Genomic DNA, 25984 nt, shown 5'->3' on the forward strand with positions numbered 1-25984 from the left:
AGGATCCACCACAGCCATGCCATCATCTCCCAGGATCCACCACAGCCATGGCATCATCTCCCAGGATCCACCACAGCCATGCCATCATCTCCCAGCATCCACCACAGCCATGCCATCATCTCCCAGGATCCACCACAACCCTGACATCATCTCCCAGGATCCACCACAGCCATGCCATCATCTCCCAGGATCCACCACAACCCTGACATCATCTCCCAGGATCCACCACAACCATGGCATCATCTCCCAGGAACCACCACAGCCATGGCATCATCTCCCAGGATCCACCACAACCCTGACATCATCTCCCAGGAACCACCACAGCCATGGCATCATCTCCCAGGACCCGGGACCCCCACTGGTGTCACCATTTACCAGGATGCACTTCACCCTTGGATCGTCTTCCAGGATCCCTCATCTTGGGAGTCGAGAACTGCAACAGCTGTATTTCAATCATCTTCTGGGTCACGTGGCACCTACCGCTGTTCCCATAGGGAACCAGGCACAACACGCGCCATTCTGCCATTGCCTCAAGAATAGAGTAGGGACCCCCTCCGATGACACCGTCCCCACTCTGGCCCTCCTTGATGATGTCACTGCCTCACTCCAGACTTGGCCTTGACTACCCCCCCCCCCCGCCCCATTACCCTTCTGGTGAGGACATCCAGGCCCCTCCTGGTAACTCACTGACAGGGTCAACGTGGAGGCCTCTTCTCACTAGAGGGGGTGAGCTTCCTGGCCCCTGGGTAAGGTCTCTGCCCCTCGCCCAGCCCTTACCTGTCCTCCACCGGAAGCAGCACTCCGCTGGCGTGGGCCACCCCCCCAGAGACTCCTGTGCGCTGGGCGACAGCTGCTCACTCCCGGGGCCTTCAGTGACGCCCTCTGCCGGCCTGACCTGGGCAGGCCCAGCCGGACGGCCGTGCCGTTGCCCACACCAAGGCCATCTGTGGGGGCGCGCTCATCATCCCAACTGGAGAAGCGGCGTCCTCTCCTTCATCTCCCCCACGCACCCCGGACAGCCCCCAGGGCTTTCGGGGACTGACCAACACCCAATGCACAATTTGCCCCCAGTTTTCTTTGTACAGAGCCATGCTGTGGGGGAGCAGCCATTCCCCTACTCTTAAAGGGCTACACGTCCCCTCCCCAGCCCCCAGGGCGAGCTGGGAGGGGCTATTTTCCCTCCTCCGGGTCGTTCCCTCCTTCTGTCTCCCCTGGCCCCCAATACTGGCACCTCAGTTCATCCCTCCTCAGCCTTTGGCTCCCACAAACACTGAGGGAACACGGGGAGCGGGACCCCCCCTCCCTAGGCCCAGCGCCAGTTTTCCACGCCATGCTTACAGCTGCTCCCGCGGACCCCCTGTCCCTCCAGGGCCCACCCATGCCCAGGGCCCTGAGCAGACTGTGACTTCCCCCCAAAAGAGCCAGCTTGAGCCCCTGCCCCTCCCGGAGCTGCCCCTCTGCCCACCACCCCCACCGAGCCCTCAGCTTTCGCCAGCCCCCTCACTGGGGGTCTCCGGCCCTCCAGCTTTTGTATGCCCCCCTCGACTTGCTGTCTTCTGGACTCCAGTTATTTCGCCCCAACTCTGGGGCTTTGGCCTCTTATCTCAAATAAGCCATAGTGAGGAGAGGTCCGAGGAGGCGAGGAAGTGGGCGTGTCCCGCCAAATCCCCGACGCCTCTGGAGCCGGGGCCTCACCATCTGAGTCTTCCCACGCTCCCATGCACACACGCGCACCCACACGCACACGCACCCCTGCCCTCCCGGTCGTGGGCACTGGGGGGGGGTGCAGAGACAGGAAGATACACAGTCCTGGACCAGAAGACCCTCCCCAGCTCTGCCTCCCCCCCCCCTCCCCAGCTCTGCCTCCTCCCCCCCCCCCCCAACCGGCACCGGACTCCCCCGCCCAGTTCCTTGGTGAGGACAGCCGGCTGAGCTGCAAGTTGGTATTTTTGGAATAAACAGATGTTTTCCTGATTCCCAGGCTCACAGTGTCTGTTGGGAAGGTTTGGGTTTCCACCTGCGTGTTTATGGTTCCCGGGGATCCCCTGTGCGGCCCAGGTGGGGGGTGGGCATCCGACTGTGTGTGTGTAACCTGCAGCCTGTCGCCCTGCATCAGAGCCTGCCGCGTGTGGCTTGTGTGTGCAGTGCATTTCGGCACCCTGGCCGGTGGGTCAGTGGTTAGAGCGCCGGCCCTGCACTGAACGGGCTCAGGCTCCATTCCAGGTCAAGGGCAGGGCGAGTACCTGGGTTGCGGGTTCCACCCTGACCTGGATGGGGCTCTGGGGCTGGCCCGGGAGGCAATCAATGTGTCTCTCTCGTATCTATGTTTCTCCCTCCCTTCCACTCTCTCTAAAAAAAAAATCAAATCAATGGAGCCCTAGCCGGTTTGGCTCAGTGGATAGAGTGTCAGCCTGCAGACTGAAGGGTCCCAGGTTCGATTCTGGTCAAGGGCACATGCCTGAATTGTGGGCTTAATCCCCAGTGGTGGGCGTGCAGGAGGCAGCTGATCAATGATTCTCTCTCATCATTGATGTTTCTATCTCTACCTCTCCCTTCCTCTCTGAAATCAATAAAAAATAAAAAAAATCAATGGAAAAGAGATCCTCAGGTGGGGATTAACAAAAAAGCAATCAAACAAAAACCTTCCTCTCTAGCAAATGTTTGCTTTCTAAATAGTCGATTTTGCCGTGTATCATTCAGGGTTTTCCAGAGAGCCAGAAACGAACAGAGAGAGAGAGAGAGAGAGAGAGAGGAGAGAGAGAGGGGAGAATTCATTTTATTTATTTTTTTATATATATTTTATTGATTTTTCACAGAGAGGAAGGGGGAGGGATAGAGAGCCAGAAACATCGATGAGAGAGAAACATCTATCAGCTGCCTCCTGCATGCCCCCCACTGGGGATGTACCCACAACCAAGGTACATGCCCTTGACCGGAATCAAACCCGGGACCCTTGAGTCCGCAGGCCGATGCTCTATCCACTGAGCCAAACTGGTTTCGGCTCATTTTATTTTTTAAATATTTTGCAGTTCTGAATTTTTGCTTTACCTTTTCAAAAATGTTTTTGTTGATTTTTGGAGAGAGAGGAAGGGAGAGGGATAGACAGAAACACCAATGAGAGAAACACCAATCAGCTGCCTCCTGCACTCCCCCTACTGAGGATCGAGCCCAAAACCCAGGCCTGTGCCCAGACCTAGACTCAAACTGTGATCGCCTGGTTCACAGGTCGATGCTCAACCACTGACCCACACCAGCCGGACAGGCTCCACTTCTTTTTAAACATTATATATATTTTTTATAACATCAGTTTTTATTTGATTTTTTTTAGAGAGAGGGAGAGAGAAAAAAAACATCAATTTGTTATTCCACTTTAAAATATATATATATTTTTTATTGATTTCAGAGAGGAAGGGAGAGAGAAGCATCAGTGATGAGAATCATGGATCGGCTGCCTCCTGCACGCCCCCTACTGGGGATCCAGCCCGCAACCCTGGCATGTGGCCTGACGGGTCACTGAACCTCGACCTCCTGGTCACAGGCTGAGGCTCAACCACTGGCTTCCTTTATATCTTGATTCATGCCTCCTACCTGATGGCGGCCCACCCTGGCCGCCCAGCTACAGTCCTCTCCCCCAGCGTCCCCAGACCCCCGACCCTGCTTCAATTCTGATCCTAATGAACGTCTTTTGATGCCATCCCTTCTCTCCCTGGGACGGTCCCAGGCTTACACTGACCGTCTGAGGCCATGGGCGCCCGTGGCAGGTTATGCAAATCGGCAGAACCCTGCCAAGGGCTGCTCACAGAACCACAGACTCTCTGATCCCGATTCCACTTCTGGGAATCTCTCCTCTGGAAAAGCTCACAGCTGTGCAGGAGACCAACGCTCTCCGCTCTCCGTGCTGCCAGCCTCCAGCCGCACCCGGGCTGGCGGGAAGGCGGGGAGAGGATGCTGGAAAGCTGGCCGCGGTCCTGTGAGCTCAGCTGCTCACCGGCACCCACCGAGCAAAGGAGCCTGTGTAATTGTCCAGATGCTCCGGCCGGCGGGCACCTGAGGGGCGCGGGCCGAGGGCTGAGGAGGACTGGAGCCCAAACTCCCCCTTTCTCTTCTGGCTCTTCAGTGACGGGGGCGGGACTTCCCCTTTGTCATTTCACACAGATGAACAGACGTGAAGATTAATTTCTGAAGCTAGCATTCCAGCCGCTGGGGCAATTGGGTTTCATTGCACAAAAGTAAGACTGTGAGTCGCTGATACTCTGCCGCCTTCCCCTCCCCATCTCGCCCCACCCCGGTCAATTCCAGTCCCCCAAACCCACTCAGAAGGCCCACCACGGAGCAGTTCCCAGACGCCCTCCCTCCTCTCCAGCCACCATGGCCACCCGCATAGCCTAAGCCTCAACCAACTGCCTCTCCCTGGGCCCCGGTCCAGGCTGGGCCCAGCAGCCAGAGCTGGGGTCTCACTGTGAGCAGCACATCCACTCACGCCTCCAGGTCAGAACCCCTCCCTGGCCCCCTGGGGCTCCGGTGAGCTCCCCCTTGGCCTGCAGAGCCTGGCCCTGCGTGCCCACCCCCTTAGCTCATCTCTCCAGGACGCACCCCTGCCCGCGGGACTGCTGGACCAGGAGGTGACTGGTAGCCATTTGAGGAGCCCGCAGGCTCTTTTTCAAACCTCCTGTGTGTGTGGGTTCCATTCTTCCACGTCCTCCCAACACTTATCTTTTATTTTTTAAAGGGAGCTCAATTTGTTGTTCCACTTATAAATGCATTCTTTGGTTGATTCTTGCATGTGCCCTGACCGGGGATCAAACCCGAAACCTTGGTGCATCCAGACAGTGCTCTAATCAGCCGAGCTACCCAGCCAGGGCCTTACTGTGTTGTTTTTAAAAATACTTTAAAATTGATTTCATAGAGGAAGGGAGAGAGAAACATCAATGATGAAAGAGAATCATTCATTGGCTGCCTCCTGCACACACGCCAGTGGGGACTGAGCCGGAAACCCAGACGTGTGTCCAGACCGGGAATCAAACTATGACTTCCTGGTTCCTAGGTCGATGCTGAACTACTGAGCCACACTGGCCAGGTCCCTCAACAAATTGCTCTCTCACATCACTGGCTTCTCTGTTCCCGCCTGAAAAGTCAGGTGGCGTCACACTGTCAAACCTCCATGACTCCCCAGCGCTTGGAAGAAAAGGACATACTGCTCACCGCAGCCCAGGCACGTGACCTCCACTGCTGCTGCCCCTCCCCTCTCGGACCTCGGGGCCCTGCTCCCGCCCAGCTCCCTCTGACCCTGCCTCGCTGGCTTCGTGGTGTTGCCCCCAAACACACCAGGCAGGACCCCCTCCCAGGGCTGTTGCACCTGCTGGGCCCTCTTGTCAAAATGCTTTTCCCATAGACCGTCCTGTTGCTCACAAAAAGTGTAGCGCCCTGCCAGCGTGGCTCAGTGGGTGAGCATCGTTCTAGGAACCAGGAGGTCGCGGTTCGATTCCCGGTCAGGGCACGCGCCCGTGCTGCAGGCTCCATCCCTGGTGCGGGGCGTGCAGGAGGCAGTCCATCAGTTCTCTCATTGATGTGCCTATCTCTCCCTCTCCCTTCTTCTCTGAAATCAATAAAAAATATTTTAAAAATAAAATTTTGAAAATATATTTTCAAAATTATTAAAAAAAAAATTTTTTTTTTGAATGAATGCAGATGTCCAGAGGGGAATCATAAAAAACGTGCCTGACAGGATGCTACAGATCAAGCTCGCCAAGGAATCAGAAGAGACTTGGCACATGGCAAGCATATAGCCAGTTATTGTTATACTAGAGGCCTGGTGCACAAAATACGTGCACGGGGGTGGGAGGGTCCTTCAGCTCGGCCTGCGCCCTCTCACAATCTTGGACCCCTCGGGTAGGGTCCCTAGGCCTGGCCTGGGCCTCCCTCTGCAGGACCATCCTGGGGCGATGGCAGGGCCCCCCGACCAATTGCATAGCACCTGCCTTGGCTGGGCTGCTGCCAGTGCCTGTCATAGCGTGGTCCCCGGTAAGGTCGTCTGGACGGTTGTTCTGCTGTTCGGTGGTTCGGCCGATTTGCCTATTACGCTTTCATTATTATAGATTATTTTTGTTGTTAATCTTCACCTGAGGATATTTTTCCCATTGCTTGTCAGAGAGGGGGGTTGAGATAGAAACACTGATGTGGGACACATCCTCCTCACACAGGTCTGACCTGCAACCTAGATGCCTGCCCTTGGCGGGAATGGCACCCACGGCCCTTCCATGCACGGGCGGCGGCCACGGCCACTGTCCGCATCCCCATCCTGTGCCCGTGGTGGCATTTGCGAGCTACCGCCTCTGCCCAGGCCTGACTGGGGCAGGCCGGCGGGCTGGTCACTGGCAGCTCCTCAGTGTCCGTGTCTGTTCAATGGGCCCCGCAGGTGGGGGACGTGGGCCCTGCCGAGCCGCCAGCTTCTGACTGCACCTCGGGGGCTGGCTCTGGGCCTTCCTGCCTCCTTGTCCGGAACCTGGTCGCCATTGGTCTCTTCGGCCGGGCTTTGCTGCGCTGAGAGGCCCTGGCGTGGGCACCCCGGCCGCCATGTTCTGATGAACCAGTGAAGCCACTTGGGCCTCGTCTCCCCGCGTCAACACAGGTCCCCCTTTTCCACCGCTGCGGCCATTTTGTTAACTGAGCCCTGGAGGTGCTCCCCTGTCCCGGCCACTGCGCGTCCACTTCCGGGGCAGGGAAGGCGCGTCCTGGTGCAGACCTGGAGGCGGGCGGCCGTGCCCTCCGAGGCCGGGAACGCTGCCGCTTCCTTCAGCATCGCGAGGGTTCGCCGGCACGTTTCCCACGTGGGGTAACTGAGGCCCGGCGTCGTGCGTGACTGAGGCCTGGCCAGGGTCAGGGGTCACACACCGGAAGGACAGGCTTCCAAGGCTTTGAGGCCGCCCTGGCTGGTCTCCACAACACGCGGCACAGGTCACAGGTCATGCCCAGCACAAAATGGCGCCTCGGGGAAGGATGTAGATGGAGCCCAGCGTCCACCCCCTCCGCGGGCTGAGGCGGCCCCTGCGCGCACCTCATTTGCATATATAAAAAAACGGCGTGGTCCGTGCTAGGCAGGGCCTCATTGGTGGCTCTCCAACCTCCCCGCCCCCCTGGCACCGCCTTTCCCTACGAGAATTGGCCGGAGTGAGCCTCGTGACGCCATCCCAGGATTGCTCGTTCCTATTGGCCAGAGCGCTGTCCATCATCTGTTTAAAACCCCCCGAGAACCGCCTGCCCTCGCCCTGCCCGGAAACCCCGGCCGACCGTTAGTCGCGTGCGCAATCTCCGGAGCGTAAGGGCGTGCGTGCGTACGCCGGCCCTGGCGGCGTCGCATTCAAACGGGCCAATCAGCGGTCGCGTCACCTCTCGCGTTCTTTTCCCCTCTTCTACCCCTTTTCGTTTCCTCTATATCCTGGGGGTCCCCATTCCGACCCCCCTCGTCCCAGTTGGCCGGTCCGCTCCGGGCCCTCTCCCCAACGTCTCCCGCTTCCGCTCTAAACTTACGGAAAGGGGGCGAGCGCGCCTAACGCTGAGGACCGTGCGTGCTGACGTCACGGGCCGAGTCCCCGCCCACCGGGTCCGCGAGGGGGCGTCGCCTCGGGCTGCTATAAAAGGGCGGTTGCGCGCGCGGCCGGCTCAGTGCGGCCGGCACCTGGGGCGAGCTTACCTGCGGGCGAAGTTCGCGGCGGCGTCGGAGGCGGCGGGGAGCGGAGAGGAGCCGCCGGGGCCTCGCTAGGGCCGCAGCGGCAGCAGTTGGGCCCCCCGCCCCGGCCGGCGGCCCAGAGAACGCAGGAAGGGGGCCGGGGGGACCCGCCCCCGGCCGGTCGCAGTCATGGTGAGCTCCGCGGCCAGGCCCGGAGGGGCGGTGGGAGGCCCCCTGGAGGAGGAGGCGGGGTCTCGGGAGCCCTTTGCGGGCGGCCTGGGGGTAGGAGAGCCTGCCTGGGGGTCCTGGGCCGGGGATGTGCCCACAGGCCTCCCTGTAGGTGGGGCAGGAGCCGGGGCGGCCCGCAGGTTCCTTGGAGGGAAGGCCCGGCTGAGCCGTGGGGCGATGGGGGGCATCTGTCCGGGCTTTGTGGCCCGTCCGTGGGTATTCCGGGAGCAGGGACGCTCCGCTGCCGTCTCCAGGCCCGATCCTGGGTTTGCAGGGCTATTTTACCAAGATTAGGGGGCAAGGGGGACAGGGTAGGCCTCGGCTTAATCCGGAATCATTGGCGGCCCGTGCGGGGCAACGGACGGGCTTCGGGGGCTCCTGGGGGGCATGGAGCCACCCGCCACCCCCCTCGGAGAACCGCCCTCGTCCTCGGAGGGCGCTCAGCCTGGGGCGGCCGGGTGCAGCACCCCAGGAGGGGGCCTGCGAGCCCGGGGTGGTAGACTGCCTGGGACAGCGTCCTGCACGGCCCGGTTCTGCCGGCCTCTCACCTCCTCCTCTCTGTGCCCAGAACTCCAACGTGGAGAACCTGCCCCCCCACATCATCCGCCTGGTGTACAAGGAGGTGACGACGCTGACCACGGACCCTCCCGATGGCATCAAGGTCTTTCCCAACGAAGAGGACCTCACGGACCTGCAGGTCACCATCGAGGGCCCTGGTGAGTGTGGGGTGGAGCAGGGAGGGGCGCGCTTGCAAGACTTTCCTTCTGTGGGACAAGGGTAGGAAGCTCCCAATATGCCCTGGGCTCTGCCAGCTGCTGGGGACCTAATGGCAGACGGGCAGGCAGGCCTCTTCCTCTGCAGGACAGAGCATCACAGGTGACAGGTAACCGTGTGCTCTTCTGTAAGCCGGGGGGACGGCCTGGTGGCCACGGGCGCCTTCGAGGGGGGCCTTACCTGGGGAGGGGCAAGGCTGGCAGGCAAGGCTCCCTGGGACCTTCAGGGGGTGGCAAGAGGCTACCCCGGGGGTGAGCCAGCAGCACAGTCTGGAGGGTGGGCTTGGCTGGGACCTGATTCCGTGCTGCTGTCCAGGTCAGGGACAGGCGTGGGGAGGCCACAGTAGTATCGGGCAGTGCGCGTAATGGTCCTCCGTGCAGACCTGCCGCGGTGTTCCAGGTGCACTGCCTTTCTGTTATCAGCTTCCACAGGGGAAGCTGAGGCGCTGCAAGAAGGTGGTGAAGCGCCCAGTCGGGAGTGGGGACCGGGGATGGGGGTGGGGGTGGTGATCCCTGCTGTGCTTCATGAGTGGGGGGCAGTGGGCACTTCCTAGAAGCAAAGAAGAACCCGTGAAGCATTCAGGGAGCAGACCTTTTAGGGCCTCTGTAGGGATTCGGAGAGGAAGCTGTTGGTGGGTGTGAAGAAAGTGACGGTCCCTGCAGAGCTCACTGTGACCAGTGGTGGGGGGAGGGGGCGGGGGGTAGAAGCTGGAGGCGGGCGACCACTGCGGGCACCCGGTGGTGGGGACAGTGGGTGGCCCTGGAGGCGAGCTGCCCGGTGCGGAGGGGTCAGATGTTGGGACTGGGCACAGGAAGGCCCTGGGTCTCCCAACACACCCACGGCTTTTTGGCTGATCAGGTGTGAGGCCGAGGCCGAGAGCCTTGTCTGTCACTTGCCCTCAGGGCTTCCAGGTAGATGTTTGCCTCTTGGGAAGGGAGTGGGGCTGGGGCTTCACCTGGGAGAGGAGAGGCGTCCAGGGTGCAGACCAGGACTGGGGGTGATGCCAGTGGGGCCACGGTCAGGGGCTGACGCACAGGGGTGCCTGCGGACCCCGGGGAGCCTAGCCCGTCCTGCTCCCCAGTCTGGGGGAGGCGGCAGGGGACTTGCATTACAGCCGGAACGTGGAGGCCGGGCTTTGGGGGTTTGCGGGTGCTGGGAGTCCTGTGCCCCCTGACCCGGCCCCCCACACACAGAGGGGACCCCGTACGCCGGAGGCCTGTTCCGCATGAAACTCCTGCTGGGGAAGGACTTTCCTGCCTCCCCGCCCAAGGGCTACTTCCTGACCAAGATCTTCCACCCGAACGTGGGCGCCAACGGCGAGATCTGCGTCAACGTGCTCAAGAGGGACTGGACGGCTGAGCTGGGCATCCGGCACGTGCTGCTGGTGAGTCCCGGGCGCCCGTGATGGCCGAGCGTGGCTTCTCCTCTGAAGTCAGCTCCGGTAGTGGGGGCCCACGGGGAAACCCAGGTTCCAGCTTTTCTGGAAAGGTGAGGCGTTGGCCCTGCCCGGTGGGCCAGGACGCTGCGGACAGGGTGTTCAGGGCCCGCGGCGAACGGTGGTGGTGAGGGACGAGATGTGACTGTTCTGCAGGGCACAGTTGGCTGGCTGTTCAGTAGCCGCAAAGTTTGTGCAATCGCCTGTCATTCCAGAATGTTCTCACAGTACATCCTTTCTCAGCCAGGGATGTCCCTCTGGGGACATGTGTAATCATGGAGTGTGGGGGGGGCGGGGGGGGGGCAGCGACAGGCAGGCCAAGATGGAGGCGCCCTGGACTGCACCCTGCTCCCGGGCCTCACAGGCCTGCTGCCTCCCTACCCCTCAAGCCTAAGAATTTGAAAACTGCATTTAACGAGCCCCTGGGGCAGGTGGTTGGGAGGACAGGGAGTTGGGCTCCTGCAGGGCTTGCGGGAGGAGTGAGCTCCAAGGTAAACAGACCTCCAGCCCTTCCCTCCTCCCTGGTGTCAGTGCTGGCTGCCAGGGGACACTGGTGACCCCAGGGCGTGGGCTTGGCTGGAAGGCAGCCACCAGGGCCTCGGGCTTGGGGTGCAGTGGTCAGATGAGGGTCAGGCCTGGGGGCCTGCTTGTGGCAGTGGTGACTGCTGGGCCAGGTGCTGGCCCCCTGACAGGCCAGACAGGTCAGGGCACCTGCTCCCTTTCAGAGGAGGTGGAGGGGCCCCGTACATCCTGGTGCCTGTCGGGTGTGGTGCTGCCTAGCCCGAGTCTGACTGCACTTGGGGTTCCTGCTCACCCAGTGACAGCTCTGGTTCACCCACCTTTCTATGATTTTGTAAAAGCTTGAGTCCAACAGTCCTGAACTGTCCCCATCACTCGGGTTGGGGAAGCCCCTTCCTCAATCACCGGTGTTTTGGCGTCTGGCCCCCCTGACCCTGGGCTCTCTCCCCACAGACCATCAAGTGCCTGCTGATCCACCCCAACCCCGAGTCCGCCCTCAACGAGGAGGCGGGCCGCCTGCTTTTGGAGAACTACGAGGAGTACGCGGCCCGCGCCCGCCTGCTCACGGAGATCCACGGGGGAGCCGGGGGGCCCAGCGGCGGGAGGCCCGAGGCCAGCCGCTCCCCGGCCAGTGCAGCCTCGGCCTCCTCCACCGACCCCGCGGCCCCTGGGGGCCCGGGCGGGGCTGAGGGGCCCATGGCCAAGAAGCACGCCGGCGAGCGCGACAAGAAGCTGGCGGCCAAGAAGAAGACGGACAAGAAACGGGCGCTGCGGCGGCTGTAGTGGGTGCTTCCTCCACACCTGCCCGACCCGCAACGCTGTCTCTAAGTTATTTAAGTTATGGCTGGGGTGGGGGAGGGGGGCACCGGGACCCGGATTTGTTTTTCTAAATAAAGTTGGAAAAGCAAGCAGCTATGGTGCCTCTTAGTGCCCAGACCAGCCTCTGCCGGGGCTCAGAGCAGCTGGCCTTCCCCCCTCAGGTCCACACGCAGTCCCACCGCACGGGGCCCCTCATGGAGCTCTGGGGCCACCTCTGGTCTCGGCTGATGAGGCGTGCTCTGGATTAACCAGGCGATGACGTGACTGCAGGAACCCAATATTTAAGGTTCTGCCCCTCTCCAGGGGAGGGGAGGGCATGGGAGCTTTCCGCCGGCCCTGCCTCAGTTCCTTGTCCATTATCCATCATTTGGTTGGCACAGGGTCAAAAATTATCATAATCCCTGGCCAGGTGGCTCAGTTGATATGAACACCATCCCATGCACTAAAAGTTGCAGGTTCCATCCCCAGTCAGGGCATACAGGAGACTGCTGATCTGAGTTTTCCTCTTCCCTTTCTCTAAAATCAATTTTAAAAACACCCTCGGGTGAGGATTTTAAAAAAACTCATAAAATGAAAAAACTGGAAATGACCCAAATGTTCAATAGTTGAATGAGAGAAGGAATTGTGAATTCATACGATGCAATCTCACTCAGCAAAGTATTGATACAGAAAACATGGATGAGTCTCAAAACTATTAACGGGCTGAAAAGTGTAAAACATTTAATCCTATTTGTGTGAAATTCTAGAACAGGCCCAACTAATCACTTATGGCTGAAAGCAGATCAGGGAGGTTCAAATCGGGGGCATGGGAAAGTTTTTGGGGGGAGGTGAGCATATTGCAAGTCTTCTTTAAAAATACATATTTTTTTAATTTCAGAGAAGAGGGGAGAGATAGAAACATCACTGATAAGAATCATTGGTTGCACGCTTCCCACTGAGGATCGAGCCCGCAACCCCGGGCATGTGCCCTTGACCGGAATCAAACCTGGGACCCTTTAGTCCCCAGGCCAACGCTCTATCCACAGAGCCAAACCAGCCAGCGCTATTCCAAGTCTTGTTATGATGGTCCCATGGATGCACAAATTTGTCAAAACTCACCTAACTATAGCCTGTCCCAGTATGGTCCAGTGGTTGAGTGTCAACTTATGAACCAGGAGGTCAGGGTTCCATTCCCAGTATATACACAGGGATGTCTTTTCTTAAGGCAAAGATAGCCCTGGCCAGTATGGTTCCCTTGCTTGGAGCATGGCTCCCAGGAGTGGAAGGCTGTGGGTAAGGGCGCATAGATAGGTTGTGGGCTTGACCCTTGGTGGGGGCACATACAAGAGGTAACCAATCAATGTTTCTCACATCGATGTTTCTCTCCTCCCTCCCTCCCTAAAATAAAAAAAGCAAAGAATTTTTAATTTTAAGGGCAAGGTTTCTACTAAGAAATGGCTCCCTTGCCCTAGCCAGTTTGGCTTGGTGGATATAGAGCATGGGCCTGTGGACTTTACGATTCTGGTAAAGAGCAGACGATCTATGATTCTCATCATTGATGTTTCTCTCTCTCCCTCTCCCTTCCTCTCTGAAATAAATAAAAATACATATTTAGCCCTAACCGGTTTGGCTCAGTGGATAGAACATCGGCCTGCGGACTCAAGGGTCCCGTGTTCGATTCCAGTCAAGGGCATGTACGTTGGTTGTGGGCACATCCCCAGTGGGGGGTGTGCAGGAGGCAGCTGATTGATGTTTCTCATCAATGTTTCTAACTCTCTATCCCTCTCCCTTCCTCTCTGTAAAAAAATCAATAAAATATTTTTTTTTAAAAAGGCTCTCTCTCCAGTCCTTTCTTCCCAACACCCAGTACTCTTAATCAGGACAACCAATGTTATAACCTGCTTGTATATTTTTCTGGATAAACTCAAGCTAATGTGAGCAAACTTCTTTTAAATATATTTTGATTATATTTTTAAAAATATATTTTTACTTCAGAAAGGAAGGGAGAGGGACATAGAAACATCAGTGAGAGAGAATCATTGATCAGCTGCCTCCTGCAACCTAGGCATGTGCAATGACAGGGAATTGAACTATGACCTCCTGGTTCATAAGTCGACACTCAACCACTGAGCTACACTGGACAGGCAGCAAATTTAAATGTATGTTCTTCTAGCCCAGGCTCAGTTGGTTAGAGCATTGTCCCCATACCCCAGGGTTGGGGTAATCTCCAGTTGAGGGACATACAAGAATCAACCAGCCCTAACTGGGTTGGCTCATGGATAGAGTGTCAGCCTGCGGTTCAATGGATCCCAGGTTCAATTGCGGTCAAGGGCACGTACCTTGGTTGCAGGCTCCTCCCTGGTCGGGTGCGTGCAGGAGGCAACCAGTCGATGTGTTTCTGTCTTTCCCTCTCTCTTCCACTCTCCCTAAAACTCAATGGAAAAATATTCTTGGGTGAGGATGAACGAAACAAACAAAAAAAGGTAGTTCTGCCCTAACCGGTTTGGTTCAATAGATAGACCTTCAGCCTGCAGACTGAAGGGTCCCAGGTTCGATTCCAGTCAAGGGCATGTACCTTGGTTGCGGGCACATCCCCAGTAAGGTGTGCAGGAGGCAGCTGATCAATGTTTCTCTCTATCCCTCTCCCTTCCTCTCTGTAAAAAATTCAATAAAATATGTATTTTTTTAAAAAACGTAGTTCCGCCGAAACCGGTTTGGCTCAGTGGATGGAGCGTCGGCCTGCGGACTGAGGGGTCCCAGGTTCGATTCCGGTCAAGGGCATGTACCTGGGTTGCGGGCACATCCCCAGTAGGAGATGTGCAGGAGGCAGCTGATCGATGTTTCTCTCTCATCGATGTTTCTAACTATCTCTCTCCCTTCTTCTCTGTAAAAAATCAATAAAATATATTAAAAAAAAAAAAAGGTAGTTCCAATAAAATGACGTTTAAAAAAAAAATCAACCAGTGAATGCATAAATGGGTGGAACAGCAAACTGATGTTTCTCTCCCTTCCTGTTAAAAAAAATTATATACTCGGCCTGCAGAGACTGGGCACGGCCCCCGAGTGAGCCCTCACCGCCAAGTCCAGCTCACTCAGGGCTACCATCTCTGAGTTAAGGCAAAGGCGAGCATAGTGGTGTCTGCACTCTCTGGCCTCCCGGCAGGTGGTCTGCTGCACCATGGCCCTTGGGATGGACACACACACACATTTACACATACATGTTATATACCGGGATATACATATTCTAAGCAACTAGCAGGGTCCGGTACCCAGCAGGCCACCCCTGGAAGTCTATCCCCACCAGCACGGCTGCCCTTCCGTGCCCTAGCCGCCTCTGCCTGACACCCAGAGGTGTGCCTCACGGTGTGCTGTCCTTCCCATCACGCATCCCGGACCCCTGTCCATGCTGTCATGTATAACCTTCGCCAGCGCAGATGCCCCGGGCATCTGGGTGCAGGGAGGTGAGGCGGACATGGCACTGAGGGGTCTGCCTTTCACTGGCAGGTATGGGAGCTGCGGGAGGGTTCTGCGCAAGGTCGCAGGCCAAAGGTTCTGGCAAGAAGTGGGCAGGGTCACATGCACTCACTGGGAGGGTTGGAGGGGCCAGGAGGAACTCAGCCTTTGGATGGAGTCAGCCCCTGGAGGCAGGGCTTTGGGCCTGGAGCCCAGCAGGGGTCCTCAGAGGCCCTGGACCAAAGCTGTGGAGTCGGACAGGAGCACGGGTCTCATCTCTGCACAGGTCCCGAGGGCAGGGATGGGGGGTCTCCTTGATGCTAGACCCTCGGCCCCTGGCACAGTGGCTGGCAGAGCAGGTAGGAAAAACACGTGTCAGGACCTGTTATCAGTGACCGCCCCCCGCAACCATGGACCTGTTCTGTATCTGTGAAGTGGGGATGCCACCAGCTTTGGGGCTGTCTGGGGCATTTGAATGAGAAGTGGCCATTCCGCACATGCATGTATGTGTGTACACACACAGGGCATGTATGAAAGAGCGGTCCAGCTGCTCACAGGGTTTATGTTCTCCACTGAATGACGGAGAACTTGCTGTGTGCAGGCTCTGGTCTCAGCACTGTGTTCATTAACCCCCTGAATTCTGACAAGATGCAGGTCTAGTTACTTGCCCGAGGACAAACAGCTAGAGGCAGAGGTGGTGGGTGACACCTGTGATCGATCACAGGTTGATAAATACCAAGAGACTTGAGGCACCTAGGCAGGGGGTAAGAGGGTGAGAGGCTAGGACAGTGGTCGGCAAACTCATTAGTCAACAGAGCCAAGTATCAACAGTACGATTATTCTGAGAGCCAAATTTTTTAAACTACATAGGTAGGTACGTTGTTATTAACTTAATTAGGGTCCTCCTAAGGCTTAGGAAGAGCCACACTCAAGGGGCCAAAGAGCCGCAGTTTGCCGACCACGGGCTAGGAGAATCTTTTTTTTTTTTAATTTATTTTTTATTTCAGAGGGAGATAGAAATATCAATAACGAGAATCATCAATTGGCTGCCTCCTGCATGCCCCACGCTGGGCAGGTCACTGGTTTGACTCCTGGTCAGTGTACATGCCGGGGTGCCAGGCTCCATGCCCAGGAGGCGGCGTGCAGGAGGCAGCCGATCCATAATTCTTTCTCATCAATATTTCTCTCTCCCTCTCCCTGAAATCAATTAAAAAGACTGGATGGTAACCTCTCCCTCCCACCTCCGCTGGCCACAGAGAGGGCCGGAGCTGAGGTGCAGTGAGCGGACCGACCCAGTGTGTGGCTCAGGCCAGACCCACAGCCCTTAGGAAACGCACCCTAAATGTTCAGGGATGGAAAACCATGTAAGGTGTTGAAGCGGTAAGTCCTCCTAGCAGTGTGGGGTTCGGAGGACTTTCCTTGTTCGATCTGCACTTTCTGACTGACGCACTGTGGTCACCTGATGCATGAATGTAGGAATTTGCACCAGCCCCCAGCCCCCAGCCCCCCCCTGGGCCAGCCACAGTCACTAGAGGTCTAGTTACTTGCTAGGGTCTCCCTGCCCCAGACCTGGCCCCTCCAGTCCCAACACGTGGGTGCGGGAGCCCCCAGAGACGAGCTGACAGATCTAGCGGCAGGGCCCGGCTCCCACACACTGAGGCCAGGCGAGGTGAGGAGAGCCGGCTGATGCTTTATTGCTTCAGGGGGAGGGGGCTCAGGAGCTCTTGGTGGGGCGGGCCCGCTTCCTCTTCACCATCACGGGCTTCTGGCTGCGCAGGATGGCGCTGGCCCTGCGGATGGCGGCCATGCGCAGGTCCGGGCGGTACTTGTTCCTGCGGATCATGTGCCGGATGCTGCTCAGGGTGGCCCGGGCGTTCTTGTTGATGGTGGTGCGCACGTAGGAGGTGGCAGGCTTTCGCTGGCCTACAGGGGGCGAAGGGTCAGTGCGGTGGCCTCGGCCTTTAATGCCCTCCCAGGTGCGAGGGCACAATGGCATCCCGAGAACCCGCCTGCCAGCGCCTGGTAGGCAGCCAGCTCCATCTCCACAGATTCCCGGGACAGCCCCGGCTGGTCTGCTCAGTGGATAGAGCATTGGCCTACAGACTGAAGGGTCACTGGTTCGATTCCAGATAAGGGCACATGCCCATGTTGTGGGCTCGACCCCCCAGTAGGGGACGTGCAGGAGGCAGCCAATCAATGGCTCTCTCTCATCATTGAGGTGTCTATCTCCCTTCCTCTCTGAAATCAATAAAAATATATTAAAAAAGAAAGATTCCCGGGACACTCCACAGGGCCAGGCCACAGCACTGTACAGGCACCTCCCCACCTGTGTCTGAGACACAGCAACCCCCACCACCTCACTTGAGCAGACACAGGACGAGCTCTTCTGTCCAAAGTCACACACACACCGCAGCGTTCGGAATCCAGGCCGCCCGAGTCTGGGCACAGAGGTGAGGCGGGCACTCGGCACCGTGCTGGCCCGTTAGTGACCCTCCAAGCACGGCAGCTGCCTCCTCTCCCGGCCCCACCCTCTCGGGCTCAAGGCACCCACTCTGAACAAGGGTCTGAAAGGCCTAGCCACGGCCTGGCCCTGATGGGGAGTCACCATGGGCCCGAGGTGGGGAGCCTGGTACACAGGGGGAGCCTGACTCCACTGCCCAGAATTCAGCCCAGGACCCGCCTCCATGCCAGGGGTACGGCGGAGTCACTGACCCCGCAGCAGGGCCCACAGTAACTGCCCAGGTCGGTCTAGTTCCTGACAGTCTGGGAAAGGCCACTCGGCCACCCAAGAGGGGCAAGTTTTTAGGACCCGACACACCCGAACGAGGAGCGTGGACACGGAGAAGCCCCCTGATGCCAGGGGGTGGGTGCCCTGGGGCTGCGACCCCGAGAAGGGACCCTCCTCCTGCAGGGCGGGCAGGAGTCCCTGCGATCAGGAGCTGGCAGGCCAAGGCCACGGCTGGCACCAAACACGGCGCTGAAACCCGACCCAAACGGAATCTGGCCTCGCCAGGGACCCGGGAAAAGCTCATTCCCCTTAAAAACCACCCCAACGAACGGAAGTGGTGGCAGTCCGATGCCCAGGCCTCAGAGCTCCCAGAGCTCCTCCAAGACACCCAAATGCCTACCGTGCAGTTTATGGGGGCGGATGCTCTCCTTGAGCCCACAGAGGAATGGGGGGGCAAGGGGGTATCGAACTGCTTCCAACCCAGCCTGTCACCTGCAAGTGGGAGCTAGCGGGAGGCTCACCGATTTGCCTAAATTTTCCTATCGGCACCGGAGATGGAGTCACCCACCCCCAGCTGGGCGGTTTGAAGGTTTTAACCTTAAAACACTGGCTCCTGGGCAACCCTGTCATTTCATCCTAACCACCAGCACCAGCACATACAGGGCAGGTCTCGTTAATTCCTCCACTTTGCAGAGGACGAAACAAGTGAAAAAAGGCCCGGCTAGCGCCCACCGAGGTCGGGATGGCCAAGGGGGGAGCAGCTGCCCAGAGGGAATACCCTGACCCCAGGAGTCCCAGGGGCAGCATGACTCCCCTCGCCCAACACTGACCGCCCACAGCTCCCTGCCCCGACCTGGGCCGAGCCGGGGGAACGCTCACCGGATCTCCGCTTCATGATGACCACCACCCCTTTGCCGTCGGGCGCCGGCTCCACGCCCACCGTCTTGCGGTGAATCAGCCCGTTGTAGCGGAAGGAGTTGCGGGCCTTCAGGTTATTGGGTTCCTGGGAAGGGAGGACGCATGGGGGTCGTGAAGAGGTGGTGGTGGCGGGGGGTGGGGCGCCTCCCTCCGACCCAGGAGTCCCAGCCCCACGTACGGTGCTGTACGTCTGCTTGTTCCTCTTGATCAGGAAGCTGGAGCAGTTCCGCACGATCATCCACTGCAGGTGGGCAGACATGGCGGCAGCTGCGGGGAGAGGGGCGCGGGGAGGTGTCAAGCCGACGCCGGGCCCCACCAGGACAACCGAGGGAGGATGCGAGCCGGGATCTGGCGGAAGCGGGCACCCTGGAGGCAGGCAGCGCCCAGGAACCTGCCAGGCCGGGGCTGGGCGACCTACGGCGGAGGAGCTGAACTTTGGCGCCGAGACTGACTGCGGGAGGGGGAACGTGAGAATCCACCGCGTCTTCCGGTGGCGGGGCCGGGGGGGCGAGCCAAGCACGCGAGGGGCGCAATCAGAAAGGCCGAGAGGGGCAAACACGGGGCGGGGGGCGCAAGACGCGGCCACGCGGGCGGGCGCCAGGCCTCCGCTTACCTCCTCACGCTGCGGCAGCCGGAGACGGAAAGAGGCACGCAAGGGGCGGGGCGACGCCTTTAATACCGATACGCATTTCCGCTTCCTCTCTGGGAACGCGCGCGTCGCCTCCCGACCCCGCCTCCGAGGCGGCTCGGCAACGTTCGGCTGTTTCCGCCTTCCCGTCGCGCACCGCTCGGAACCTTCGGAACTCTTCGGCCGGAGACCCGAAGGCGGGGTCTCAGACGCGGAGCTGCACCGTTCCGGGACCGCTCGTTTGTTTCCGGAACTTTACGACTGGATTTCCAACTGGGTACAGCCCTTTCGTCAGCGGCCTCTGCCCTAGGACTGCTCACCCAGCGCTTGGCACAGGATGGGCGCTCAGTAAACATTTGTTTTAGGGTTTATGTTTATGAATGAACATGTTGAGTGCGTGAACTCTTTTAAGCCTAACCCCGGTGCTTCCGGTCTTCTCCGTAAGTTCTCGGCTATTGCCGACGAAGGCTCGCTCGGGCGCCTTCGGAACTCTCCGGAAATGCTCTTCGGAAACGGTGGCAGCCTTTCTTATTGGCCCCTGCGGGTTCGGGGCTGTTCCGGCACGTTGGGAGCCCTTCCGAACCCGGGCAGGCCCCTCATTTCCCCTCTCCAGGGTTCTTTTGGAATAAAGTCTTGAAGTTCTGGGTCTAGAGAGAAGCTAGACCTGACTCGTCGCAGATTACCACTCAGGGGAGCGTGGGTTTCCTCTAAGGGCGAATTGTTTGGAGGAAAAGAGATTGGTCTGGGAAAGCCCTGGGTTCGTTCCTTTGCAGCGGTTCTCAACTCGTGGGTCGCGACCCCTTTGGCGGTCGAACGACCCTTTCACAGGGGTCGCCTAAGACCATCCTGCATCTCAGATATTTGCATGACGATTCATAACAGTAGCAACATTACACTTATGAAGTAGCAACGAAAATAATTGTATGGTTGGGTTACAAGATGAGGAACTGTATTTAAAGGGCCAGAAGGTTGAGAACCACTGCCGGGGGTCCCATACCTGTCCGCTCAGCCCCCTCCCCATTCTGCCTGTAAGTCCACTAGGTTCCACCTCATTAAACTTCCTGGGAGTCCACTTTCTGTTCCTTTCGATCCTGTTCGTTTTCAAGGTCATCTTGAAGGGGCAGGAGCCTTGCCTGATGTGTCTGGGTCCTCAGTCCTCAGCCTCCCCAGCACAGGACCTGGCAGAACCGCTGCTGAACAAAAGCAGCGACCATGCCTTCTGTCACCGCCATGAACATAAGGTTCATGAACCCGACCGTGGGGTCAGAGTCCTGTGAACGGTCCACCTCTGTGCCTTCCGCTGGGAGTGGCCCCCAGGAGGCTCCAGGGGACCGGCCATGCGTGAGCCCGCGTCCCACAGCTCCTTGGGGTTGAGGGCCTGGTCTGAGCCTTGCTTTTGACCCCACCTGACCTCACCGTGCGTGCACGGGGGGCGCCTGGAGGTGGGCGGAGCAGAACAGGGCCCAGGCTTCTCCCGCGCCCTGCCCTGCCCTGCCCTGCCCTGCGCTGGCTACATTACAGCGTCCTCAATGTTGACCATGTGTTGCTTCTGCCTCTTGGGGTGCAGGGGCCCCGGGCCCCCCTAATGCCTCAGCCCCAGGCCCTGCACGGAAACCCCGGCCAGGCCCGGCCCGCAGCCGCCCAGCTCAGATGACCGGATGGCTTGCGGGGCACACCTGGCGCCGTCCCCAACCCCGCCCCTGGCCGGGCGGTACCCGGAAAACTGTCCGCCGGAGCCAGCGCGGCGAAGCATGGCCATGGCGGCGGCGCCGGCCGTGTGCGTCTCGCAGGGCCCCCCGCCCGGGGCCGCGTCCCCGCCGGCCGCCGCGCCCGCGCCCTCGTCGGGCCTGGGCCGCTGCCGCGTGGCGCTGCTGCTGGCCGTGGCGCTGGACGTGGCGGGCATGGCGGCGCTGCTGACCGGCGTGTTCGCGCAGCTGCAGGTGCGCGGCCGCGACTTCGGCGACCTGCTCATCTACTCGGGCGCGCTGCTCGTCTTCATGAGCCTGCTGGGCTGGATCCTCTGGTACACGGGCAACATCGAGATCTCCCGCCAGGAGCTCGAGCGCGACTACGGCCTGCGGCCCTCGGCGCTCGCCCGCCTGGCGCGCAAGCTGTCCCGCCGCTGGTCGGCGCCCGCCTCCTCCTCCGCCGGCCAGCGCGCCGCGCCCGGAGCCCGGGGAGCCTGCCGCGCCCCGCGCGCGCCCCAGCCCGGCGCCGGCTCCCGCCGCGTGCGCTTGCAGCTCGCCACGCTCGAGGCCGCGCCCGGGGCGCCGGGCACCGGCAGCTTGTGAGCCCGAGGTGAGGGGCCGGGAGGCGGGGCGGGGAGAAGCCGAGGGGAGGGACGGTGGGAGCGATGGAGAGATGGAGAGAGCGAGGGGAGAGAGGGAGGGACCGAGGGGAGGGACAGTGGGAGCGATGGAGAGGCCTAAGGGAGGGGGCGGGGCAAGAGGGAAGGAGGGCGGGGCTTCGGGGGAGATGGAATTAGAGCAGCGGTTCTCAACCTGTGGGTCGCGACCCCTTTGGGGGTCGAGCGACCCTTTCACAGGGGTCGCCTAAGACCATCGGAAAACACACATATAATTTCATATTGTTTTTGTGATTAATCACGATGCTGTCATTATGTTCAATTTGCAACGATGAAAATACATCCTGCATAGCAGATATTTACATGAGGATTCATAACGGTAGCAAAGTTACTGTGATGAAGTAGCCACGAAAATAACTTTATGGTTGGGGGTCACCACAACGTGAGGAACTGTATGAAAGGGTCGCGGCATGAGGAAGGTTGAGAACCACTGAATTAGAGAGACCCAGGGAAAGATGGAGAGAGAGAGACTCAGGCCCAGGCCCAGAGAGCAGCAGAGACCCTGAGGATGGAGAGAGCGGGCAGGAGCGCAGACTTGGGAGGCGCCGTGAGACCCTGCTCCCCCGCTGCCCCCAGGAGGTGAGGGGAGTCCCTGTAGCTTGGCGGGCCCTCCCTGCACTCCAGCCCCAGGTGCATCAGGTCCCACTTAACCCTCAACGGACCTGAGTCTCCCATCCCCACCCCAGCGGAGGGCGCTGAGGCCCCAGACGGTGCCACCTCTTGCCCAAGGGTACACAGCCGGGATTCTCCTGGCAGAAAGTGTAAGGAGAGCCCTAGCTGGTGTTGCTCAGTGGATAGAGTGTTGTCCTGCGGATTGAAGGGTCCCCGGTTAGCTTCCACTCCAGGGCACATGCTGGGGTTGCAGGCTCAGTCCCCAGTAGGGGGCGTGCAGGAGACAGCTGATCAATGATGAGAATGTTTCTCCTTCTCTCCCTCTCCCTTCCTCTCTGAAATCAATAAAAAAAAATACATTTTTTTAAAAAAGAAAGAAAGTCTAGCCCTGGCTGGTTTGGCTCAGTGGATAGAGCGTCGGCCTGCAAAACAAAGGGTCCTGGGTTCTATGTGGGTTGGATTCTAGTCAAGGGCCGGGACCTCGGTTGCCGGCTCCTCCCTGGCCCGGGCCCTGGTTGGGGCTCATGCAGCAGGCAACCAATCAGTGTGTTTCTCTCACATCGACCTTTCTCTCTGTCTTTCCCTCTCTCTTCCACTCTCTCTAAAAATCAATGGAAACATATTCTTGGATGAGGATTTAAGAAAAGAAAAAGGGCCAAAACCGGTTTGGCTCAGTGGATAGAGCGTCGGCCTGCGGACTGAAAGGTCCCAGGTTCGATTCCGGTCAAGGGCATGTACCTGGGTTGCGGGCATGTCCCCAGTAGGAGATGTGCAGCTGATCGATGTTTCTAACTCTCTATCTCTCTCCCTTCCTCTCTGTAAAAAATCAATAAAATATATTTTAAAAAAAGAAAAAGGAAGTCTAAAGAGAGAGGGGGTAAGACTGCGAATGACCCACCAAGCAGGAGAGTGACGGTGACACAGACCAAGACACAGGAAGTGTCCTTCCCTCCGCTTTATCCCTCCTCTCCCTCCTATTCCCTTTCCTAAACACACTCTCCAGCCTGCACTCCTGTCCCCGAAGACCTGCCGTGGGTCCCCGTCGCCCTCTGGTGACACCCACTCCAGTCACAGACACGTGGGCCCGCTCTGTCTCTGCGCCACATCTCCTGCCTTCTCTGTGGTCATGACAACATCCCTCAGACCACGACAGCCGGGCTCTCACGCCCGTTGGCGTCTGGCCCTGCTCTCCCTGCCGCAGGACTGGCCCTGCTCCACAGAACACTTCCCATGCGTCCTTTAAGGTCCAACTCAACCTCGCTGCCTTTCCCTGGGTCTTCATATTGTGAGTTCCCCACTGTTGTTTGTATCGTCCTGTGTTGCATCTCCGTGTGCTGGTACTGCCACGCCCAGCCACCAAGGAGCCCCTTGTGGGGGAGGCCTGGGTCCCTGGTGTCTATGTGCTTAGCACTTCCCAGCAAAAAAGTGAACCCAAGAAATCAGAGATTGGTGATTCCCCGGGTAGGTGGCTGGATGGGTGAACAAATGGGTAATTGAATGGATGGGTGGGTGGGTGGGTGGGTAGATAGATGGTTGGCTAGGAGATGAGTGGATTGGTTGGTGGATGCATGGATGAACAAATGGATAGTTGAATCGATGGGTGGATGGACGGATTAGTTGATGGGTGGATGGGTGGCTTGGTAAATGAATGGGTTGGTTGATGGGTGGATATGGATCGGTGGATGAATTGGTTGATGGATGTGTGGATGGATGGATATGATTGGATAGGTAGATGGGTAGATGGGTGAATGGGTGGCTGGTTGGATAGTTTGAGCAGATGGGTAGGCATATGGATAAGTGGATGGTTGGGTTTGTTAATGGTGAATAGATAGATGGAACAAATGAATGGATGAATGACTGAATCATTTTCTCAAATGAGGATTCCATAACAATTGAAATCTGATACCCTAAAATTTTCTATAAGTCATGAACTAACTTATGCTCTATACATCCAGAACGATGCTAGTCATGTACCCTTCTCTCTGAGAATTGAGAAAGTAGTCACTCCAGTCCCATGCTCTGTTCTGTGGTTCAGGTGAGGAAACCATTCTAAGAGAGGATGAACAGCTGTGCAATAGGTGAAGCAGGAGCTAGCACAGATGTGGCATATACCGCCATCTGTGGGTACAATTACCCCCTGGAAATCCTTTACCCAGAAGTCTCACAGCTGGTGGACCTCCACTGAAGGAGCCACCTGCCAGAAACTGGCCAAGCTGACTTTCATGTAGGCCATGAAGGAATGAGTGGATATGGTTGGATAGAGATATGGGTGGTAGATGGATGGATGGATGAATGAATGAATGGGTGGAAGGATAGATGGATGGGTGGATGGATGGATGGATGGATGGATGAGTGGATGGATGGATGGATGGATGGATGGATGGATGGATGGATGGATGAGTGGATGGATAGATGGATGGATGGATGAGTGGATGGATGGATGCATGGATGGATGGATAGATGGATGGATGAGTGGATGAATGGGAAGGTGGATGGATTTATCGATGGATAGATGGATGGATGCATGGTTGGATGGATGGATGAATGAATGGGTGGAAGGATGGATGGATGGGTGAATGGATGGATGGATGAGTGGATGGATGGGAAGGTGGATGGATGGGTGGAAAGGTGGATGGATGGATGGATGGATGGATGGATGGATGGATGGATGGTAGATGGATGGATAAGTGGATGAATGGGTGGATGGGTGGATGGGATCCAGACATAGAACTCCTCCTCAATGAGAAGGGTGAGGTACTCCCAGCACATGAAGGACAGAGAACTTGAATTTTAACAGAAGGACCCACAGGCCCTGGCTCCAGTGCCTCTCCTCCCACTCTGGGACCAAAACGAGTTGAGTGGCCATGCACCCACCCTTTGTCACTTTCTCCATCTTCTTCCTCAGTCTCTGCCTGTCTCCCTCTCTCTCTCCCTCTCTCTCCTCTCTCTCTCTCTGTCCTTGTGTCTCTCTCCCTGTCTCCCACATCTCTTTTCGCCCCTGCACCTCTGTCTCTCCTGGTCACTTTCCCCACCTGGACCACTGTGTTCCGGTGAGTTAGTCACATGCGCACTGCAGCCGATCAGGGCGTGGAGGGCCGCGGAGACCGTGGGCAGTGTGTCAGGCCGTGGGTGAGGGGCTGAAGCCGGTGGAAAGGGCTTCCCCGGTGTCCCTGAGGCCGCTGGGTGGTGGGTGCGGAGAGCGCAGGGCTATGGGGTCCCCAGCGGCTGCTAACACCCCCCTCCCTCCTGCAGACAAAGCCAAGGACGCACCTGAGAGGACCCGACTGGGATGCCGCCGCCCCCACATCACCTGGCCACCGGGATGCCGCCCTGCGCTCCTTTGTCACCCCCATAAATGACTGCTTCCTATCTCTGCTTGTCTGTCTGGGAGAGGGGCGCCTCTGGGGCCGGGGGCGGGAGGGCCGAGTGGACTAGGTCACATCCACATGCACTGAGGATCCCAGGGCCCTGGGGACACCGGTTCTCCAGCCCTGACCCCCCCTCCCGGCCCAGACGCCCCCCTCCCAGGCCCCTCTGTTAGTTCGGGCCCCTCCCGGAAGCAGACCGAGGGGCAAATTAGACTTGCAATGATGTTTCCTGGGGGAAAGACAGGGAGGGGAGGTCGACATGGCTCTGGCTCCGAGAAAGGAGAGGGGGGAGGGAAGGGGGAGGGTCAGGGTTCAGGTGGGTCTTGAACTGTACCGCACGTCCCAGAAAACTTCTGCTGGACCACGGGGGTCTGAGAGGTCAGGTTGTCCGCTGGGGGAGGCTCACGTCCTGCAGGGACCCCCAGTGTGCTCGGTGGGAAGCCTGGGAAATGCTAGGAGGGTCACAGGATACCATGGCGGGGAGCTGGGGTG

At 58.5% G+C, this 25984-nt stretch overlaps 4 protein-coding genes across 5 annotated transcripts in view; 2 read left to right on the top strand and 2 right to left on the bottom strand.

Annotated features, from left to right (window-relative positions):
* The window catches only part of ZNF628 (zinc finger protein 628), a 178529-nt gene that overhangs the window by 39464 nt on the left and 113081 nt on the right, over positions 1 to 25984 (bottom strand). The window lies entirely within an intron of this gene.
* UBE2S (ubiquitin conjugating enzyme E2 S) lies at positions 7648 to 13032 on the top strand. Its single transcript, XM_059665095.1, has 4 exons — positions 7648 to 7858; positions 8463 to 8610; positions 9862 to 10052; positions 11076 to 13032. The coding sequence occupies exons 1-4, from the start codon at positions 7856 to 7858 to the stop codon at positions 11403 to 11405; spliced, it is 672 nt and encodes a 223-aa protein (XP_059521078.1). The 5' UTR covers positions 7648 to 7855; the 3' UTR covers positions 11406 to 13032.
* Positions 16544 to 19261, bottom strand: RPL28 (ribosomal protein L28). The gene is made up of 4 exons (XM_059665110.1): positions 19133 to 19261; positions 18698 to 18786; positions 18481 to 18604; positions 16544 to 16796 (listed from the first exon to the last, which is right to left on the bottom strand). The coding sequence occupies exons 2-4, from the start codon at positions 18776 to 18778 to the stop codon at positions 16588 to 16590; spliced, it is 414 nt and encodes a 137-aa protein (XP_059521093.1). The 5' UTR covers positions 18779 to 18786; positions 19133 to 19261; the 3' UTR covers positions 16544 to 16587.
* TMEM238 (transmembrane protein 238) lies at positions 20472 to 25493 on the top strand. Of its 2 annotated transcripts, XR_009448695.1 has the most exons (3): positions 20472 to 21445; positions 23128 to 23409; positions 25377 to 25493. XR_009448695.1 is itself a non-coding variant. In XM_059665096.1 (2 exons), the coding sequence occupies exon 1, from the start codon at positions 20806 to 20808 to the stop codon at positions 21436 to 21438; it is 633 nt and encodes a 210-aa protein (XP_059521079.1). In that variant the 5' UTR covers positions 20477 to 20805; the 3' UTR covers positions 21439 to 21445; positions 25377 to 25493. The 2 variants fall into 2 exon arrangements, 1 of the variants encoding a protein (XP_059521079.1); XM_059665096.1 differs by lacking the exon at positions 23128 to 23409 and having other exon boundaries at positions 20477 to 21445.

Source organism: Myotis daubentonii, chromosome 15 (assembly GCF_963259705.1).
Source record: "Myotis daubentonii chromosome 15, mMyoDau2.1, whole genome shotgun sequence".
NCBI lineage: Eukaryota > Metazoa > Chordata > Mammalia > Chiroptera > Vespertilionidae > Myotis > Myotis daubentonii.